The sequence below is a fragment of the Heliangelus exortis genome, chromosome 2, assembly GCF_036169615.1.
Source record: "Heliangelus exortis chromosome 2, bHelExo1.hap1, whole genome shotgun sequence".
Classification (NCBI taxonomy): Eukaryota; Metazoa; Chordata; class Aves; order Apodiformes; family Trochilidae; genus Heliangelus; species Heliangelus exortis.
This window is the reverse complement of record NC_092423.1, coordinates 126532244-126555240: the sequence shown is the minus strand read 5'-3', so window position 1 is coordinate 126555240 and position 22997 is coordinate 126532244. Positions and strand designations below refer to the sequence as shown.

Below are 22997 nucleotides of genomic sequence, written 5' to 3'. Positions count from 1 at the left end.
TCATTCACTGATATCTGAGAGTGGTAGTGCAGCAGGACAGGGGTGCCATGTAGGGATGGCAGAACAGTGGGATGTTCACTGACTACATCCTCTTCAACTACCCCCCCCTTGCCTGCTTGTTCAAGAAAATCTATAGGTGCCTCTGGATTGTTAGTACTGTGAAATCAAAGGATTTCACCTTCTCAAATCAAATTACTTAACTTGGAAGTTGTCTTTTCTGAGGAAGTGGAGGGAAATGTAAAGATATTTCATTTCCTGTTAAGAAAGAAATATCTGTCATGCCTGCAGTCAAGCACACAAGACCCTTCTGTGTCCTCCACTGCAGCTCTCACAGGTGTGTCTGAGCTAGTTTGGGGACTGTTTTCCATGTAGTTACACAGAGACACTCTGAGACTCACTTACAAGGAGCAGACCAAGAATTTGGACTTTTACCCCTTGCAGTCACAGTCTGCAGTCACCCAGACCTCACACAGCTACTCCAAGATGACTCTGCTGTAGAAAATCAAGCTTTTATTTTCTGGGCTTTCTGTAATTTATAAATATGTTGGCCTACTTCTACCTCATCCCTTCAATTATTTGGCAGATGTGGTAAAGAAACACATCTCAGTGATGCCTTTTTTATTGTTCTCTGCTCTTTTGAAGAGAAGACAAACCATGATTGCTTGTCTAATTAAAAAAAGCTATTGTACATATCGAATTCCATCTACCTAAAGTCATAAACTGTAGTCATTAGTAGAATTTATTGTGTGTGTTATTTTTCAACTATATTTTATTTAAAGCTGGGTTTTCCTTTTGCTCTTAAGAATAACTAATTAAATCTAAAACTTATTTAATGGCAAATAGAAAAACAGAAATAAACCTAATGCCCTTTCCATCTTCCTTTTGGTAAACCTCTAGAGTTCTTACTGTAATATTTAGTGCCTCTTGATAACAAACAAACCTTTTGTATTTATATGTCAAATGATCTGAGCCAGTAGCTCTATAAATTAACTTCAGTCAAAGAAAAGAGTTATGGAAATGTTGTTCCCAACTTCACTAGCAAGTCTAGTCCCTAGGGGAGCCCTTCTCAGAAAGAAGCATTCAGGTAATGGTTTTTATGAATAGTGTTAAATGTAATGTAAAGAAAGACTCATCCATATATCTGAAATGTTGATCATATTTGCAACCTTGGGAAGAATAATTGTGGGGAAACCCCTAGATCAAAAGCAGTGGCATTAACCTCTATTACAGCTCTGATGCAGAAAGAACCAGGCCGTAGTGCTTGTAAATATAGGTAGTACATAAAAAGAGGGAAGGAAATAGAGTGCTTATAATTTTCCTCAAAGAAACTGAAACTCAAGACATTCATCAAAACAATCCAAGAAAAGTAGTTGTAGCCAAAACAACAGAAACAAAACATAAAATAAGGGTCAAACATACAATTATAATTTGCTTTGTGCATTTGTCAAAGTGCATTTTTGGAAATAACAAATCTCTTTGCTTAAAAAGATACAGTAAATTTTCAGCACTGGGCACACCAGGCACCTCTGCAGTACTGTGGGTACAACTGAACTGGTTGGAGTGAGCTCATTTTAACATGTCCATTTTGATTCTGGGATTTGGAACCTGTTTTCCTGCACTCACGGACATGAAACTTGGGTTGGTTAAGTGATGTAGCATCCATACCAATTGTAAATGTTGATAAGAAATACTTTCATGGCTTGCCATTTAAGGCAGAAAATATTTACTTCAGAATTTATGGAAAGGTAACCCTTATAATTCCTCAGATTTTATAGTAAACTAGTTAACAGAATCGAAACTCACAACATTTAGAGGTATAATAAAATTGAAGCAGTGCCTGAGAGCCTTGAGACTAAAAGTTCGTCCAATATTTTAATTGAAGTTCCACAATATGTAAATACTGTTTTTTGCTGCAGGGTTTCTAAATGTCAGTGATTCCCTTTTGTATTTTTTTTTTTAAACGAGGTAATCCACCCTTTAAATCCATCTTGTCATCTCCACCAGCAAGAGAAAAAAAAAAGGGGACCATATGGCTACATTGTCTGTGGCTTTGTTTCTTTTTCTTTACGATTAAAATATCATCACTGAAGTGATAAGTTCTCACTGTAAACATTATGCCACAGTCTTCAGCGACAGCTCTTGCTGAAAAAATTTGAGCTGAAATGTAGCATAATTTGAGTCCAAGAGAAGCTAATGAAAATTTTGGCCATCATTTTGAACCAGCAGACCTTTTTTGTCTGCCAGAGATTTTTGTGCTGCTTTTAATTTGACATCCCTATGAATTGTGTTGAGCTTGACTGTTCACAGGATCTAATCGATATTTTTCTGTTGATATTTTTAATTAAGAAATCAAATGAAACATTTGATAATTTGTTTTAATGCAGTGTAATCCAGTACACACACTAGCCAGCTACAGCAGGTTACAAGCTCTCATTATTCTCTGAGAGTGTGTTGAAGGTAAGATGGGTCCATTCTTTTCAGTCTGAATAATACATGTTTATGAAAGTCTAAAAATGGCTCGGACTTTATATATATTCACTTGATGAACTGTGATGGTCTATGAAGTGAATAATACATCATCTTGACTCCTCCATTTCTGCTGAAGAATTTCAGTGCTACATACTGCAGCAGGACTGCAACTTTCATCCTAATAGTGAATAATTACACATATCAGACGATGTATACTGAAATACACAGAGTCAGATAAATTAAAGATGAGGGTTCTTCAACATCATGGGTTATAAACAAGATCTATAACCTTATTGAGTGCAGCTGTAGCTCTAAATAAGTGGTGTAGCTGCACATCAGAAGCTCTGCAGCAACGATGGTGTTTTGTGGCTCTTGAATTTATCGGAATGGAAATCTTACAAAACAGAGTTTGAAATCTCCAGCTGGAGAGCGCCTATACCTGCAGGATTTTCCCCAGGAAGCAAGGATTCTCAGAAGTATCTGAAAAACACATAGGTCTGCCATTTCTTCATACATTTTTAAATGACAAATCTTGTAGACCTAGTTTTTGTTTTTTCAAAGGTTTTTCACCCTCGTACTTTCAGTGTTAGCTAGGGCAGTCCTGCCAACACATGGCTGTTCATGCTGCTGTTATAAAATCTTTGCCATTTTCAGATTATCAGCATTGCTGTGATATGCATGATATTCTCAGTGTGAACTAATGCGAATGCTGTGAATACCACAGTAACGTTTAAAACTTGTAATTCTGGAACATAAAGCCTCTGTAATACTGGTCACTGATAATATTAAGTGTTGCTCTTAATCCACTCACTGCATGGGAGATTTGGGCTGGGCTGCGGTGTACTTGACTGCATGCTGCTAGATAGGGCTACAGCTGCAGAAACCTTGTAGGGCTTTGTTCTCAGTATTCATTTCTAATAAATAGTTCCTTGGAAGTAGGACCACTTGTATCCATTCCTTATACCACACTTGTTACTCTTGTGCTTTGCAAAATAACTCATAGGTGGCATCAAAGAAAGAAAGAAAATATATTGCTGCTAATTAGTGGAAGTTTGCTGTTGATTTTAAGGATTATTCAGTAATATAGTACCTGTATGCTTTTCCCCTCTCTTATTCTTTTTAAATGAGAATCCAACTATATTTTAAACAATTTCATGTATGTTCAAGGAGTGTTATTTTAGCAACAAAAAAGTATTTTAGGGCAAAGAGGTACATAAAAACACTTGAAGCACATGCCTCTCAACAAGAATCTCAACATAGTCTCATTCAGTATTACACTTTTTCAGATTTGTATCTATATATTCCATTAATTGGAGTGGCACACTTTTTAGTCTGATTCTTGTAAACAAGGGAGTGAATATTTATTCCTCTAAGAAGTTTGTTGCCTACTTTCCACCAATGGTAGCAGAATGAAGCAAAACTTGCATACAAAAAATTAAAAGCATATAAATACATGTAACAGTGTATATATTTTATGTCGTCTAGGGATGTTATATGCAGCTTTTATTAGGCTTAATGTTCACTATGGCATATAAGGCATTTTTCTTCTTCCAGTGTTTTCATAAATACAATACAGTTTAAAAGGTCCCCAAAAGATCAGTTGTTAAGCTCTGTTTCTTATTATTTTTTTATTATAGGCTTTGATGTCATTGTCCAGGGGTAAAAACTTCCATTCTTTTATATTTTCAACTCATCTTCTGTTCCTTATTTCTAAATATGAATCAGACTTTTTGACAATGTTGAACACATCTTTTCCTTTTAAGTCATTCTATTCTGTTTTCTTGGATTTGACCCATATTATCATATGACAGTTCACTTCCTCTACTTGGTCCTAACTTCATCTCAGTTTCACTTCCCAGACCCATATTTTTTCTGCACTTAAAACTTCATATCACTCTCTCTCAGTACTTAAATAACCTCTTCTCCTTATCTTAAAAGCAAGAAAAAAAATAGCAGTCTAGAAGCTGTTTCTACTTGCTGAACATCAGAAACCTTTTTCATCAATTAACTTCTGAATCTTTTGGTTGAATGTGTTCTTAAAAAATAATCAGGGCTTGTATGGAACATGATGGAACATGGCTTGTATGGAACATGGCATGATATTGTGATTATGGTGTTATTTTGTATGTGTGGAAGTTTTCTTTCTTATTAAAAAACATCCAGGAGAGACTGAAAGCAGGAATATATATGTATATATGTATATATATATTATATATATATATATATATATTTTAGAAAACTATGTATTATGTTGTTCCATGCTATTCAGCAGAATGTGAGGTTTGAAACTGAGACTTTTCTCTTTTCTTAGTGTGTATTCTTATATGCCAGTCCAGCCACCTTATTGGTGAAAAGTATATTTCTGATTAAAAGAGAAAAGTCAAAAAACATTTTCTATCTCAAAATCTGCTTTATTTTGAGTTCATACAGGCAGGGGGTTAGGGGGTTTGCAACTAAATTATCTTTACAGTCCCCTCCAACCCAAACCATTCTATGATTCTGTGATGGGTATTTATTACTCTCATGTTTATGTGCTTTTTATTTTCTTTGTTGGGCTTTTCTATGTAGTCTAGTAGGAACCAGAGTAATTATCAACAAGTGCTCTCAAACCATGACTATGAATTTGAAGTAAATTCAGTAGTGTGCATCCCTTTTTTCTTCATAACAACACTGCTGCATTTTCACCAGTAACAAACCTGTTGTCTGATGTGTAAAATTTTCTCTCTTATCTGTTTTTGTAAGAGCTTCCTTGTAACTTCAGGTTACTCCTAATTTTGTCTTATTTAATTCAATTGCCTTCCAGGCAGAATGTATTTTGACTTCTAGGTACTGCAGTCCGTTGATTCATATAGAACATTCTTCCTCATTATGGCTTATTTTGCAGTTGATTTTACATTTAGTGTTTTGGGTACTGCATTTGATTGTGTTGCTTTTAGTTTGAGTTTGCTAGACATCCAAATTTAAGATCTTTTGTGTCTTAAGTTTAAGAGCAAGCTCTGTGATTCTTAACTGAATGACACTTTGCCTTAGAAATAGTAATGTTGTAAGACATGTCCTGTAGTTTAGCCTCGAAAAGAAGATTGTTTTCATGGACTCATCACCACTGTCTAAACAATAGCCATGTTAATAATATTTTTCTTGCTTGAAAAATATGGTTTTTATTATCTTCATAAGTGCTTCTTGTCTTTTTTTTGTGTTCGCCATTCCAAACTATGGGAAAGTCTCTCACAAGCTCTTGATTTAATTATTCTTGCAGAGGATTTCTTTCCTCATGTAAATAATTTGTGGTTGGAATAAGAGCTTGATTGATGTTTATGTTTTGGAAATTTTAACAATTAGCTGGCAATCTGGTAATTTATGTCATTGAATTCCATTTTTGGAAAGTCATATGTACCAAAAAATCAGCTCCACATCTCTTGATTTTAAAGCCCTTTACCATGGTACTTAGTATTAAAATTAAAGCTTATGACCCCACTTTGGGGGATGGTACCTGAAACAGAAGACGAGTACTCAACAAGAAGTAAATTAATGCAACAGTCCCCTTTTTTTGCCATATTTGGAGTCTGGTTGTGTCATTTTCTGCAGGTATTGTAGAGAGCAAATAAGAGTTTTAATTTTTCACCTTTTTATTGAGCTTTCAAGCAATGTTTTCAGCTGCCATTTCTGTCCCTGGCTCATCTGTCACTGTGCCTATAAGTCTAAAAGCCTTCTTCCTGAGAGAAGTGCACACAATGATAGATGTCACCTCCAGAATCTTATGAGCCAAGTGATACTGAGAATGTTCCCATTTTCAGCATCATCATGCACACACCCATCAGTTTATGCTTGAGAGGTGTGAAGTTCTGCCTACAAAAATCCAGTCTATTTCCATCCCATACCTTAGTGACAAGCAGAAGAGCTGGGGAAATCCACTCAGCTGCCTGTTGGATGGGAAGGTTCAATCCACCCCCGTCGCTGTCTGCAGAGTCATGTGAGAGAAACCACAGCTGTGGAACAGTGCTCAGGGATTGGGATTCCCTGCTCTCTGAGTACCTGAAACAGCCCCCATCATTCCCACTTTGTTAGCAGTCTGCAACAGTAAATGTAATCTTTGAATTTATTTAAAGTTCTGTAGCCTACTGGATTTAAACACCACTGAATTCATATGTGTAGTGGTATAAAAAATTATTTGCAAAACCTAATGATTCAGCCTTTAAAAAAAATACTACTTTTTTACCAAGTTGTTGAGTAAATAACTTTGAGATACAGAAATTAATATATTTAGTAAAAATCAGTAGTCAAAGACTGGCATGTGCACTTTTGGTATGTTTCAAACTCTGACATCAAATAGGATGCTTAATTCCTAGCAAGACCTCTAATAAGATGGAAACCCTATCTCTGATGTAAAAAATCAAATTATTTTATTTTGACAATTGAATCGCATCACATAGGCAGTAGTAGTCAATGCAATAAGCTTACCTGTATGTTTTTATTTGTTTTGTTTTAATTCCCTTCTCTTACCCTGAAAAATAGTTGATTGGTTTTGAAATTCTATTTGACAAGAGCAGCTTTTCATCTGCTGAGAATCTGTGTGCTAAATTTCAGCCCAAAGTGAATTTTCTTTCGGTGTTTTCTGATCTTGTGTCTTTGAACTCCGTGTGGAAGGGATCTTAGTGATTTCAGAGCTCTTAGGCTCAGGCCCAGAGGTTAAACCCTTTCAAAAAAGGAGAGGGGGGAAAAAGCTGTCAAAATGTGATAGAAATATATGGGTGAATGATGAGCTTCAGCTCCAGTGAGCTGAACTGAGCTGCCAGTTTGGCAGCACATGTATTTAGGGGCTTAACCTGATGTTAAAGGTTCTGTTTTCAGACTTGTGCAGCTACAGTTGCCATCATGGGCTCAGATATAGGCAAGCGTAGCTCTGAACATGTAGAAACACCCCTTTCCTTTTCTGTGGGCAGCCTATTTGATCACTGGAATGACATCTTGGCTTTTGTCCCTGCGTGTCAGTAGCCATTCTGTTTTCATGGAGCAGAACTGCCAAGTGCAGACTGTTTCCCTCTTTCTTTTTCTTTCCATCAACATAATGACAAAGATGAAGCACGTCACTCCCTCAGTTGGTCTCACATATCCAGCCTTAAAAGTGCAGAAACTCTCATTTAGAGTTGACTTCAAACACTGTAAAATAAAAATAAAGTGAACCAGTCTCAGCTTGGTTTGCAATGATACATTTGAGTGCTAAACATTGATCTGGTTTATCTGATATTTGGCCACAGCACCCATTTTATTTTGTGTAAAGAAAAACTATGTGATTTGTTTGGGTTTTTTTCACATGAACAATAAGTAAAGAGGAAAAGGTATGTCTCAAAGCCTTGTTCTCAACAGGCAAGCATTGCTCATGATGCTCTTTCTTTTTCCCTCCAAACCCCCTCCTCCTGCAGAATCACATCGGGAATTCCTTCACAGGCCTGCGTCTGGATATGTGCCAGAGGAGATCTGGAAGAAAGCTGGTAAGAACTGTTTAAAAACACTAGCTTAGTCTTCTGGCAGCTGTGTGCAGTTGTTAATGAGATGATGTTAAGAATGGGAAAAAGGGAAAAAAAAAAAAAAAAAAAAAAAAAAGGACTTACTAATAACAAGAAGAAATATTGTTAAATCTTAAACTGTAACTGATCAGGACATAAAATAATTTTTATAATAGAAGCATCTGCTGCTATAGTTAGGGGATATCAGTACTTCCACTAAGGACCCCTATTTGCAGGGGTTATAATGATTTCAGGCTGAAACTTGATATGCTAAATTTTCAGTCTGTTAGCAATTTAAAATAAAACATTTGTGTGGGATTTTTTTTTATAAAGCTTCAAGGTTCTTACCTAGTTAAGGTAAGAATTCCCAGAGGAGAGGAAAAGTATAGCTGTTAAAGAAAAACCTTCAGCTATGCATCGTGACCTTTCTTAATTATAAAAAGATTTTGTGCCTGACAGCCCCCAGTGAAGTCTGTGCTTATAAACCTTTTTTCAAGGAAGTAAGGAAGGTCACATCTCTGTAGCTGCTCTGGGTGGTTACATGGGAACTGACAGTGTCTTCCCTGAGCTTGGAAAGCACCATGGGCAGACATTAAAAACTTTGAAACTGCCTGAGCACAGGGGTTTTCTGGCGAGGATCCTGTTGTGGTACTGGAGCTGAACCTTTGTTCTTTTAACACTGGCATGAGACCTTCCTCATTTTCACAGGGGACAGGAGGTGAGGCAGCTCTTGAACTTCGGTGAGGTAGTTGAGCTGCTTCTTATACATACACACACCCCTCTTTTGAACACCTGTTTTACTATAAAGTCTGCTGCAGCTGCCTGAGCAGGAGTTAATGATTAAATGGCAAATATGCAGCAGTTTTGATGTTTTCTGATCAAGTCTCCTGTAACTGCCTGCTGCTTCTTCATGTATTTTCAACTTGATCCAGAACATATGTGTAAAGATGTTTTGCTGGCATATTTTTGCATCAGTCAAGAAATTGTGTTGTCTGTGTGATGTGGCATAAAGTCTATACTTGTTAACATGCAAATTACTATTTTTGGAAACTGCTATGGCTTAGATGAAAAACAAGAAAATAATCGACACATTTTTCTTGTGTCCAAGTAAACAGGATTTTGCTTTTGGAACTCATTGATCTTATTTACAAAAAAATATTTTTAGAGTTTGTTTTGCTATAGTTATGTTAACATCTCAAATGAAAAATAAGGGGAAAAAATGCAGTCCCGAGAAATCTCAGAAAGAATAGGATTATTCAGTTGAATTTCAGGAACTTCATTCCTCATGTGAAATCTAGGTGATGTCAGGTCAGTTATGACTCCTAGATGCAGTACAATAGAATATGAGAGTTTCTTCATAAGCTAGCAGTACAAAAAAAAAATAATAACTTTTTTTTTGTAAGGTAGCAATACAAGTTAATTGAAACTTTTGGATTGAATTATGAAATTGGACACTCATTCACATTGAGTCTATCCACAAATGGTATACAGGAGCTGTGTCTCCATGTGAACATGTATGTCATCAGTTACTTTGATACAAAGTTTTTCCTTTGGTCCCATTTCCAGTGTCTGTTTTTATGCTGATGTGGGTCAGATTCTTTGTATTAAAATGAGCATGCCTGTGAACTGGAAAATAAGAAAGTCTGACTCTACAGGGTTCATACCTGTATCTGTTACTAAAAGTAGTAAAACATCAGAAAGCTTACTGCTTTTCATAAATCATAGGCCTTCATTTTCAGAAGGGTGCAGGTCTCCACAATTTCATAATCAGTTCAAGCTGTACAGGTGCAACTCAGTTCTGTAAGAATAGGTCTCTGGTGCCATTTGAGATGCTCTGTAGTTTCCTGGCTGGGCTGCAACTGCCAGTCGAGAAGGCTGCAAATGTCTCACGAATAATTTTTGCTGGCTCAGTATGAATATCTTACTCTCTCAAATGTCCTTAAAGACTAATGGGTAGGCAGCTGAATCAAGTATAAAAGTCTGATTGGGATGCTAAATCTATTGAACTGGAGGAATCTGTGATAAAATTGGTTAATAAGCAACCTCAAAAGCATGTGGAAAAGGGATTCACTTTAAACTCTTGGAGATGAACAGATTCCAGTGCAATTCTCTAAATTGCATGTTAGGTGCATGCTTTTGTGATTATTGGAGCAAGCACCTAGTATGCAGCACCTTGTGAATTAAATCCACTTGAAAGTAATTCAGTTTTATATATCAGTGGGAAGTCACCAGTGTCCTGATTCATCTCATTGAATTATGGGTATGTAGATGAAGAGTCTAAGCCAAGTTCTAAAGAGTGGGCATGTGAAGAGCATCAGTCAGATCATAGATTGAATGTCTTGCTTTCTGGAAATACCCAGTTCTCCAATACTGAGGGAAACCAGGCTGACTGTGGGCCTGAACTTCATTCTGTGTCATAAGGAAAGTGTCTTTCAGCCATCACCCATCACACAGCAAGACCTGCTCCTCATGGTAGTTCTGGACTGCAGTCACTAGCTACTTACTGGAGTTAAACTCTGAGCTATCAGATGTGGAATTTTTCAAAATGTAAATTTTAAAATCATAAATTTTATCAAATGTGGAACTTTGTCAAAGACCCTGCACATTCTCCTGGGGAGTTTTTAGAAAAAAAAATTGAGCATGCTGGAGTATGAAGCTGGTAAAAGTCATGTCACCAGCTCCCAAAGACCTTCTTTGCCAGGATCATCCCAAGAGTTAGCTAGTGCAAAATGTCATGGTAGCATAGTACAGCACCCTAACCCTGCCCACCACCTTTCCTTTTTCATCATGTCAACTGAGGGAAGTGAGCAGGAGTTGGCTGATGAATCATGTTGGAGTGAATGAAAAGTTGAGTAGCTCTCCAGAGTCTGAGAACTCCAAGGACCTTTTATCCAATAATGCCTATTCTGCACAGGCTGTTTGCTCCCTGAAGCTTCTCTCATGAATTGGTGCTACTCAAAGGGAGGGAAGATTTCAATTGCATTCCTAAAAAGACAGAGTGAATTTATGCCAAGAATGCTTAGTATCAGTGGGAAAAGGGAGGATGCAGATATATATGTCTTAGATATTTGGATTCTAAAACTTCCAGATCCCACGTTTTCTGATACTGGAACCTAATCACACTTCCCTTCTCTGGAAAAGCAAGAAGGAAGGAAGAGTGCTGGTGTCATTCTTGGTCTTTGAAGCTCAGCATAGTCAAGGCAAATAAATCTCCTTCGCTGTCACTCATAACTTCCCCTGCACAAATATTACAATTTTTATTATTATCTGAAACAGTCAAGCCTTCCACGTTTGTATCTGTAGGTACTGCAAACACTTATTTTGAGAAGATGTGCAGAGAGTCAGTGACAGGAAAATTTGTCTATTTTATTTGGCTGTTCATTAGTTCATACCATATTGAAATAATGATAGTGCATTGTGACCAAAAAATATGGTGTATTTTAAGAATATTGTTTTCATACTTAGTATATCACTACAAATTCTGCTGTCAAAGGTAGTGGAAATAGTAAAGTCCCATCCATAGTTGGACTAATGCAAATTAAGCATCAGTTGTTTTTCTTCACATTTAGCACCTTCACCCTCTCAAAAGCTTTGTAAATGACCTTGTACAATATAGAAGTTAAAATACAAGGTTGGATTCCTATATTTGGAATGAAAAGAAGTAAGATTATGTAGGATGAAAAACGATAAAATTAGAAGTTTCAGTAAAACATTAGAACATTCTGCTTCCATTTAAAAATAGTTTTAACTGGTAATTCTAACCACTGTAAACACCTCAATGCAAGACGAAATTTATATGATGTACTGAAGGTGCATCATGCCATAAAAAGATAATTCCTATCCATAGCAAATATAAGCAAAAAGACAGAATTTCTCAGAGAAACCCACTTTGTTAATAACAGCAGTTCGTAGACACAAAATGTCTGTATTTAAGTTGCCTCATTTTTATGAAAATGGCAATAAAATTGCATCTGTATATTTGCCTGTGTATGTTTCTTTTCTCACGATCAGTGAATGTTTGCAGTTGGTAATAAATATTCAAGCACCTTGCAAATGTCCTACCAATTCCCTTTGCTGATCAGTATGTGCCTGTGGGACTAGAATAGGAATGCATAATTTAAATATAAATTGCCTGATTTGCATATACAATTAGTCTAGCTGCAGCTTTGATCGTAAGCAAAAATTATTGTCCTGTATTGCCACTTAGATAGAATTTTAATTCACCTTGAATATTCAAAGTAAATTAAGCCTTGGCTGTATGGTTGAAGGGTATGATTTTTTCCTCTCCTGAGGCTTTCCCCTAAACAACATTTATGGTAGGGTAATATAAGGGCATATTTGCAGCCTCATAAAAACAAAGGCATAAGTTTTATCTCCAAATTCCCCTCCCTCAAACACTTCAGTTGAAACACCTCTCTCAGACATGCACACACATAACACACACACACAGAATAACAGAACTCTTCTTTCATTTGAATTAATTCAGTACAGGGCTTAAATCTAAGTCTTTATTATAATTTGATTAATAACTGAAAAGGATGACAATGTAGTCCTTGCTTTTTTAAGTAGCAAGTGTAGAGTTATGAGAAATAAGAACTCAAGAGATAGAGACTTAGCATCTGTAAGAGTCTGGTCTGTGTGTGTGTGCATGCAGTCAAATATGTTGGCTAAATACATGGACTAAAGCTCAGACCCATAACTGAGGTGTAGTACTTGGATTTTAATCCACAGTAAAACACTTTTTATTAGAAATCTATGTTTTTAATTAAACAGAACATTTAATTAAGGTGGGTTTTAAGTGGATGAAACAATTAAGTGCAAACACTTGAATGAAACATGTCATAATTAGTTTTAATAGAGTGTTAATTGGTACTAGGTTTGCCAAGTTAATAATTACTGCTTATTAAATTTTCAATTAATCATTGTCATTTTGCTTTGAATAAAGATGAAAATTAGATAAACTAATTCAGAGGGAGGATGGTTTCCTTGTTAATTAGAGCAGTTAATTAAAGAAAAAAAAATTACTTGTTTTAGTTGTCAATTAAAAACACTGTTCATTAGTAAAATCTTTGCACTCATCCTGCATCACAACCCAAATAACTAATTTGTGACAATCCATGTTTACCAGAATAAAATATATGACATATATAGTTATTTTACAAGACACATGAAAGTTTGAATTTAATGAAGCATTTTGCCCCTGCTCAGTCCTGTGGTATGCTGTGGTATGCTCAAGTCTTGACAGTGTAAACATGGGTTTGAAGGAGAGCTCAAGAGGTCAAAGAAATGTTCATAAACAAGTTTTCATTTTGGCTCTTAAAATTACATGTCAAGGAAAAGATATGACTTGTGATTTTAATATTTTAAATAACCTCTTGGGTTCTTATGAACTTCATACATTTATATGTTAATATATGGGGGGGAAATGCTAATGTCCATAAAATCCTGTCTTAATTTCCAGAGCTTAAACATAATTTTTTGAAAAAGTTTGTAATATTATTTCTTAATATTTTTTTCCAAAGATATCCACAAACCTGGTGTGCCACAAATGCAGTTTTCTAAGTAAAATGTTGAAAAAGACCACAAAAATAGCACAGCAGAGATGTGAAATGTCTGTACCTAAAGAAGTACTGACCTGGAATCAAAATAGCAAGAATCACCACACATGTTAAGAACTTTTGAGAGCTTTAGGTGATGGGGGAGTGAAAAGGCACCTGGGCGGTCCAGGTTCCTCAATGTCCTTCTCAAAACAAGGACTCTCAATATGATGCAGTCTCTGCTGCATTTCACACACCAGTCCTGCGTCCCCCCCTGCCCAGCATCCCATGCTGATGGTGTTTTCTTCCCTCACTGTAGAGGAAGCTGTCAATGAAGTCAAGCGCCAGGCGATGGCGGAGCTGCAGAAGGCGGTGTCGGAGGCGGAGCGGAAAGCTCACGACATGATCACTTCAGAGAGAGCCAAGATGGAGCGCACCGTGGCCGAAGCCAAGCGCCAGGCTGCAGAGGATGCACTGGCTGTTATCAACCAGCAGGAGGATTCAAGCGAGGTAAGGGCTTTGCTGGGCGGGCATCACTTCTGCCAGCTGCAAACCACAGGTGTATCTGTGATTTAATCTGAGTGGCACGGGCCATTTGTGTGACCTCAGAGTTCAGCGCCCACTGTTAACAGCTTGCACGGTAGCTTTGGCCACGGATTCCTGGTGCATGCTGAGCTCCAAATTTCACAAAGAGTCACAGAATGTTTAGGTTGGAAGAGACTTCCAAGGTCACTCGGTCCAACCTTTGACCAACACCATAATCCAGCTACTAAACCATGTCCTTAAGGACCAGGTCCAAATGCCCTCTTAATGCCTTCAGGGATGGTGACTCCACCACTGTCCTGGCCAGGCTATTCCAATGCCTGACAACCCTTCTAATGATAAAATGTTTCCTAACATCCACCCTAAACCTCCTCTGGCACAGCTTCCATCCATTTCCTCAGCTCCTATCACAGTTCACTAAGGAGCAGAGGCTGTTCCCCTCCTCACTCCAACCTCCCTTGAGGGAGTTGAAGAGAGCAATAAGGTGCCCTCTCAGTCTCCTCTTCTCCAGACTAAACAACCCCAGCTCCCTCAGCCACTCCTCACAGGACTTGTGCTCCAGGACCTTCATGAGCTTTGTTGCCCTTCTCTGGACACTCTCCAACACTTCTCTGTCCCTTCCACAGTGAGGTGCCCATCCTTGGCTATGTTGTGATCTGGGCCCAAAACAGATAATGAACTTGAGCTGTGGTCTCACCTTTTAACAGCTGCCCAGGGTTACTTACAGCACACACATTTCTGTTCTATTGTAGCTTTTCAGTTAGCTTTATTTTAAAGTTCTTCAAGATGCCATACTGAACATAAAAGAAGATTGCTTGGTGGAAAATATTTCACACTGAAATCTAATTTTAACAAAGAAATTATTAATTTAAGAAATTGTAGAGCTAGGTGGTTAAAAGCTTATCTGGGGAAAGTGTTGGATGTAGAACTAATTAGCAACAGATGATTGTTCCTGTGGGACAAATTGTGAATATATATTTGCAAGTGTTTTCTTATTTTGAATGTCCTGCTTTGGCCGCAGGGAATGTTTGAGAGTTGAGGAATGGGCAAACATCATTTGGAAGGGAGAAAAATAGACTGGAAGAGCAACAAAGAGTAAACCAGAAATAAGTATGTTAAGTCCTCATTTACTTTCAGACCAGAGAGTTGAAGCCTTGAATTCTTTGGGTATGGGACATCCAGAAGCACAAATATCTGGAATCTGGGCTTGTAAGAGCAGTGTGTTTTACCAGTGCTGCAATAGTCTAGGTAGCAATTAAATTTTACATCTGTTGTGGAAGAGCAATGGCCCAAGTTAAAGCTGTCCTTAAAAGCAGACATGACAAAGAAATTACATCAGCTAGAAGTTATTTGTGTATAATCTTCATCTCTTAAGGCCACTGAAATGAAAGAACATTACTTTCATGAAGTATTTATTGTTCTTAGTACTAAGATCTGTGCTGGAGTAAAGCTACTTTTTAATATCAATTTTAAATTTCAAGGAGCTGGGGGAAAAAAATAGCAATGATATCTGTGTTTTGGGGCATTTACTTGTGTACTCTAGTGTCAAAGTACTTTCCATTGGTGAGATAGGCAGTGTTGTTGAAGAGTCACTTAAGTTGAAAGATGCAGATGAGCTAGCTGCAGTATACCAAGAAAACTGGCAGAAATCATGAGCAGATAAGTCATGCTGCAGTATGCATCCATAATTTGAGGGACCGTAAGATTTTAATTCATACCAGGCTTCTCTGGAGATGAAAGACCATTGTGGGATCACTGAATGCCCAGAGTTTCTCCTTAATGTGTAGCAGATGAATAACAAGGAGACAAAAGGAATTGATTTTCAGGATCTGAAAATTTCTCAGGAAGAAAGAGACTAGGGGAAGTGTATGTACCCTTTCAGTACTAACTGTTCCATTGTAGATTAAATGAGACATAAATTCAATTTATTGGCATTTTGTATCTGAGATAGTCAAGGACATTTTTCTTGCACTATGTTCACAGAAAGGGCATTTGTCTGACTTAGCATCTTTAATCAGCTGTCATTTTGTGTGTGTGTATGTGTATACAAGAGACTGCTGTTGTTACAGTAAAAATTCCAAAGGCATTACCTTTGAAGGAAATGGCAAATTAAATCTGTTAAGTGAACTGATGTAGTGTAGGCAGGACAGAGGAAGTACTTAGGTGCCAATATGTACAGCCCATTCTTTCACAAAAAACTGAGCATCTGAAGGAGTGTGTAGGAGTTTGTGTGTTTTAATTCAGTTCTGAGCAGCCATAGCTCTAGGAAAAGGCTGTATAACAATATACATCTTTACTTCATTTCCAGAAGGATTGTTTATGAGGTTCTTGGAAACAGGGCTTATAAAAAAGGCAAATAATTATTCTAATTTCATTCTAATGAAATGGGGCTCATATCATTAAAGATATTTTCAGGGCTGATGGTGAGCCTCCTGGACCTAGACTAAAATACATATTTAGGAGCTATTTAAAATGAAATTGAGCGACCTGGTCCTGCAGCTTTCACCCCTGTCATCATGGGTGGCACATAAGCATGGCTGTTTTGAGCTGAAATATGCAGATTTTAATAAACAGGCAGGGAGAACTAAAGTTTAGCCACTTTGTGTTTCAAGGTGCTTGGTTAATTGTGAAGGGAGATATCAGCAATACTTGTTTGTGAGTTAGATGTGTCTATTTAAAGTTTTGCAATTAGTTCTTCTTTTGGGTCTAATTATGGCAAACTCCAGTTAGGGTGCACTTCTCACAATTACCTGTTAATTCAGACTGTCTGGTTTTAGGATAAGTCCTGTAAGAATGGACCAGACTTTTCCTTTGTCCTTGGGGACAGAAGATCAGTTTGCCAGTGTTTCAAAAGTGTTTCTTTGGAGATGTAAACCTGTGTTTGTTGGGACTGAGGGATAAGACTTAACATTTGCTTTGATGTTCCTTATCTCTCAATCTGTCTTTGAACATCCCTCCTCATTTGTCTTTGTTGTAAGTCTTCATAAACTTCTCTCTGTTTACAACTTTCAGCAGAACACTTCCAGCAACACAGATTCCAGTGTATTAAAGGCACTGGAGTAATATTTGCAGGGCTAGAATATTTCCAGTTCCAAATGCTGAATGCTGAAGAGCAGCTTCTACAGTTTTACAGGTCTAGAAAAGTCTAAGCATCACTCCTCAGTTCTCATCCTTGGTGGGACATTCATCTGAGGCCTGCAAGTGAGCTCAGCATAGGCTAGTATATAATCTCCATGCAGTTCCTGACAGAAAGCATTTCTCCCACAAGTGTTATTTGCTCTCTTGGCTGTGGAAATTATGAATGAAGATGGGAATTTGGCACCAGATTTCTTATGTATCAGATACAATTTCCTCTGATGCACCACTCCTTGTTTATTGGCAAGGTTTCTCCCTTATGCTATTCATTTATTATTCAGTAAAATGCAACCTGGACCTATCTGAGGCTTCTTGGAGCTGCTCTGGGGTAAGAACTTCGTGGCATGATTTCTATTGCAGTCTTCTAAAGAGTAGTAACAAGTACTAAATTCTAGTACTAAGACTCAAGATTTTTGTTACTATTATAATTATCAGATCATATCTAGTCCTCTCATCTAATCTTTCAGGGGTCTCACAAAAAGTAGATTGGGGTCTTTTGATATTTTGTTTTTCTTGTTGTTTTTTTGGAGGGAGGAAGGGGACTGATGGTTTTGTTCCAAGGAGGGTGTTATGGTTTTGCTTTGTTTTTAACATAGGAAAAGCAGCAGCCCTGACTGCAAGATTGTCTGCAAGAAAACAGTGTAGCAAAATAAGGGGGATTAGGACAGTGAGAGGACTAATAAGGGAGGAGTAATATTAGGAAGCATCTTGAGTTTTAAGAAGTGGCCTGCCATATTTTGAGAATAGCCACATTACATGATATAGTTTTAATTTCTGACCCTGATTTGATGCCTTGTTGAACTATTGTTCTTTGCTTATGTTTTAATTGTTTAGTGTGATTTATTTCACAGTGCTACTGCTTCAGTGTCTGCATTTTTACTTTCTAAAGATTTCGACAGTTTCTCGGCGCCACTGATCAGAAATGGTTCATTATTTTCTGCTATTATAATGAGATTGGTTGTAGTCCAGGGAACAGAGCACACTGCTGGTGGAGAGCAAAAGGATAGGAGAAGGTCTACCTGTCAGCATGGCTGTTCCTGAACCACAAATTATTTCTTTACCAGTTCTTTACAGTTGCTTGACAAAAGATGACCCATTCATCAGCAGTTGACTTGGCTAAGTGCAGAAACATGTGTGAGCAGCCTACTCTTTAATGACTACTGTGCTTGCTTTGGCTGCAATGTTCTGTTGTGCAAATCAATTTCAATAGTAAGGGTGAACAGTTTAGCAAAGAGACTGGCTGCCCAGATTGTAGAAGGTGGGGGGAGGGATTGGAAATCATCAAAACATCTGTCTTTCTGCTATGGTATAAAATGCCACTGAAAAATCTGACACTCAAGTGTTCTTCCTCACTTTTGAGTAGGGTGGGGGCTGGGACATGGAAGGAACACAAATGTTTCAGTTCTCTCTACTTAAAGCAGATGCTGACATCTGCTCAGATAAAACAAGTATGTAACTGGTCCAACACTGCTTTTAAGACATGTGTAATGTTAGGGCTTGTTTATATTGCAGCAGTTTATGTTGTATATGAATATCACACTTACCTGACATTTTGAAGACAGCTGGGTTCTGTCTCTGCTGACCAATCCATTGAGACCAGGACTGTGCCAGCAAACCTGACTCTCAGCATCAGCTGCTGGGATTCAGGCAAACCTAGTTTTTAGCTTGCTTTTAAATTTAATACATATGTCAGTAAATGTTTAATTTTTTTGGCTGGGTGTCTCTTAGAAAGTAACACATCATCCCCTGCAGTGGTGGGTGGTACAGAGGCACCAGAGCCATGTGTTCTGTGCAGGATCAGCCCAGATGTGATGTGAACATTGGCACTGCCCCAGACTGCTGAGCTAAGCCTGGCCAGCCAGCTTCCATGCCTCTTCCCTGTGCGTCTCTGCTCTTCTGTGTTCAGGATTTAGTGTCTCTCATGCTGATTTGTATGAACATAGATGTACTTCACACAATAAACAGTGGCTTGGACAAGCCTGTAGTGTTCAGATGCAGGTGTAACTACACTAGAAATGTCTAAATGTTTTAATATCTTTTTATGGAGCGCTGCATTTTGACACAATGTAGGAATTTTCAAAGTACCATTGTGTTTCACTTTCTAACAGGTCTTGGATAGAATTCTCATAAAGAACTTTCTGGTGTTCAGTGGCTCATACAATTCTTTTTTATGCCACTGTGGTTTCAATGATTTCTAGATGTTCTTTTTCTTGTGGTTAACAGTTGTAGAGTTTTGAATGCCATGGGTGTTGCAGAACTGGGAAAAATCTGGGTTCTTTGTGCCCAGCCATGTATCCTTTCCTGGTAAACTTGGGAAATTCAGAATTTATCAAAGCTGACAGAGCAGAATTTGACACTGTATTGCATCATTTCCGAGGTCATAATCTCTTTAATGTGTCCGTTTGTTGTTGGTTTTTTGTTCTGGTTTGGTTTAGTTTGGATTTTTTGTTTTGCTTCGTTTTGGGGGGGAGTTGTTGGGGTGGGTTTTTTGTTGTTTTGTTTTGTTTGTTTGTTTTCTTCAAGCCAGCTGTACACTGAGTCTCAACTGGAGTTGTCAGAAGAAAGTCAGTACTCAAATGTGGTTAAATATTCAAAGATGAAAGAAATGGGATGGGCAAAATAATTGACAACTATGTGTTCTGGTAGTGGACACCACAGAAATGGAGACCATTTGTTTTTAAGAATTTTCATGATGGCAAACAGAACTTTCTGAGTCCTGTTGTTTGAAGATGGAAGCTTAAGTACATAAGAATTAAGAGTCTGACCTAAGATAAGGCTCTGACCTAAGACTGATGTTCCATGTCAGTTGAAAGAGGAGGATGAAATATGATCGCTGGCATAGATTCGGTCCGAGATTCCCATCTGGTGTAATTTAGCCCCAATTTCATTGAATTAATCCATTTTCAAGGTAGGGAAGTTAAATTGAATTATGTAGTCTGAGAATCTGGCCTTTTGTATAACCTCACTATTTCCCAGGAAAATCAATGCAGAGTTAAACTGTAATCCAGTCCTCCTCATAGTTTTAGCTACATCTGGACCTCTATAACGCATGAGCTGTAAGTGCAATATAGTGGGTCACTACCTAAGGACAGAGAAGCTAGACCAGGAGAGGCTTTGAAAAATCCACTACTTCCTTTTTCATGCAAGGTCAACTCTATCTCATAGAATCATAGAATCACAGAATCATCCAGATTCTCTGGATCATCTCTGAGATGATCAAGTCCAACCCTTGATCCACTGCCACTGTGGTTCCCAGACCATGGCACTGAGTGCCACATCCACTCTCTTCTTAAAAACCTCCAGGGATGGAGAATCCACCACCTCCCTGGGCAGCCCATTCCAATGTCTGATCACCCTCTCTGTAAAGAATTTTTTCTTAATATCCAACCTAAACCTCTCCTGTCAGAGCTTAAGCCCATGCCCTCTTGTCTTCCTGAGAGCTGCCTGGGAGAAGAGACCAACCCCCCTCCCAGCTACCCCCTCCTTTCAGGGAGTTGTAGAGAGTGATGAGGTCTCCCGTGAGCCTCTTCTCCAGACTATCTGTGTCATTCCTGTAGAGATACCTGCTTTCCTATGTTTTCATGATGGTGATTCTGCAGTTCCTCTAGGCAGTTTGTGCCTGTCCTTAAAAAAATTTCTCATAGCATCTCTTTCCAGAATTTCTTGCACATATTTGATCCCATTTCATTTTCTGTTCATCTGTGTAGTTACGGTCATTCCTGTTTCACTGCAGTATCTTCCAAGATGTTTGTCTCCTGCTGTCCCCTTTCAGGCTACTGTCTCATCTTACGTTTAACAGTCTCAGTTCAATCTCTTCTGTTTGGCTTGTGTTTGTCTGGCCTTGGATTATTCTGGCTGCCTTTCTCTGGGTTCTTTCCAAGTCTCATTTGTCATATTTCATTTGCTGTATTTGAAGTATATCATCCCAGCCTGGACAGTACTCCCGGCAGAGTCTTGCCAGCGTTAGGAGGTGAAGAGTCTTAACTCAGGAGTCAAGTAGTCCACAGTCCTGCTCATACGTCCTCGTATGATGGTTATCACCTTGTCACCAGCATGACATTTGGGTCCCCTGTTATCCAATATACTGTCTATATAGTTCAGTCAGGGTGCTCTGTTTTGCTGCCTCTTCTTAGAACTTTCCAAGAGGGAAGATACCTTAAACATGCTCATTCTGACAGTGAGCTCATACCCTGCCTGTGATATCTAGATCAGCTGGGAATACATGAGCAGGGGTACACAAAGCACAGCAGGTCATTATTTGGCATCTTGAGCTTGGCTTCAGTAGAATTTGGGCTCTGGAGCTATCAGGCAGTAATGTGAACAGAAAGCATCTGTTGCCAAAGCTTGTGCTGTCTGAGCCTGATCTTTGCTGCTGTTTTTCACTACTCGCACATGGGAAGGAGAAATGTATGGCCACATTGGTGAGGACTGTGTAGAACAGGGAGCTCTGTGCATCAAACCCAGCTACTACCACAATGCAAGCTCCCCATGGCACGTGTGCTTTTTCATGCTGATTTGCACCGTAGTAATTTTTAAATTGTTGTATAAATGTGAGCTGTAAAATTTATTTTTAAATTCTTGTATTTTATGTGCTTCTATTCCCATAATTACACTAAAGTTGCAATGACATGTTAAATTAGAAATAATATGTCCAATGGACAAAATCACATACCAGACAATTTAGGATGCATTAAATGATCATGTAAGGAGCTGGCTTAGAGTTTTGTCACTTCATTAAAATCTTGCAATTATATACTACTTTTCCTGCTCTACACAGGCTGATAGTTAAATGATGGTTATTTTAATGAGCAAGCTGAATCAATACTATTTAAATTGCTGTTTTCTGACATCAAGACAGATCTTCTTTTTAGATGCTGAAATATTGTACAGTGGTTCTGGTCACTTCTGTAGACAGTTCTGTCTGTGCAGATAGGCTTTCCCTGAAAAGAGAAGCAAAATGAAGCTATCCCAGAAGTTGCCCCGTATTAGCTAGACAGATATTTGAACGGACAAACTTTGATAGCCTCATAATAAATTCACCACAGTTAGAGCACACGCTTCAATGTTGCAATGGGATCTGCCCAAGGGAGGAATTCCTGCCCCTGGATAGTTGCTGGTTAACTTCAGCGTTATTCTTTGTGGGGGAAAGTGTCTCTTCAGAAAAGTCTGCACGGGGAAGTTTTGTATACATGTATTTGTTTTCAGATGAGGGAATAAAGGGAGATACAGGCCAGCCCCAGGGCTGGCAGTTTAGTTGGAGACAAATATCTAGGAGGCCAGCAGGTGGAAATTCTGTGCAAGCAGAGTTGGAGCAGAATTACACCAGGTTCACCAATCACAGTGCGAGCATCAAGCTGGCAAAATGCAACTTGTCACAAGTACAATGTGACTGTTGAGAAATATTAGTACAGTGAAAGAAGGAAAATCCAGGTGTATCACAAATTTGGTTTCTTTCTGGTCAATGGGATGAGGCATTGTATCTCTTCTTGTGCTAACACAACCTTGTCATTTTGGGGTATGCCTAAATATGCCTGTGCACCCGTGTTCCTGCACAGTTTTCTGAATTACTTACAGTAATTTTTCATTCTGGAGATAAACAGTGCTTTAAAGAAAAGGTGTCCAAGAATAATACAACTATCTATTTCCAAAGGTGGTTTTACTTCTCCAGCACTGGACAGAGTTTGAGTATAATGAACCTGAAACAATGAATTCTGAATCAAAACCAGGTGATTGCAGACAAGGAGTCTGAATTCCTGATGTTTAACTACCAGAAACATCTGTTTCTGTGTGTTGGTAATTCCACCTTTTT

At 38.2% G+C, this 22997-nt stretch overlaps 1 protein-coding gene and 1 long non-coding RNA gene across 10 annotated transcripts in view; one reads left to right on the top strand and one right to left on the bottom strand.

The window, feature by feature from the left end:
* Nucleotides 1-22997, top strand: part of RUNX1T1 (RUNX1 partner transcriptional co-repressor 1) — a 113154-nt gene that overhangs the window by 84988 nt on the left and 5169 nt on the right. For all 9 annotated transcript variants that reach the window (XM_071737915.1, XM_071737917.1, XM_071737913.1 and 6 more), the window contains 2 exons: nt 7890-7958; nt 13830-14020. In XM_071737915.1, the coding sequence (XP_071594016.1) occupies nt 7890-7958; nt 13830-14020 (260 nt within the window). The remainder of the gene's footprint in view (nt 1-7889; nt 7959-13829; nt 14021-22997) is intronic.
* Nucleotides 21752-22878, bottom strand: LOC139793364 (uncharacterized). The gene is made up of 2 exons (XR_011724593.1): nt 22761-22878; nt 21752-22128 (listed from the first exon to the last, which is right to left on the bottom strand). It is a non-coding gene; the product is annotated as an uncharacterized lncRNA (long non-coding RNA).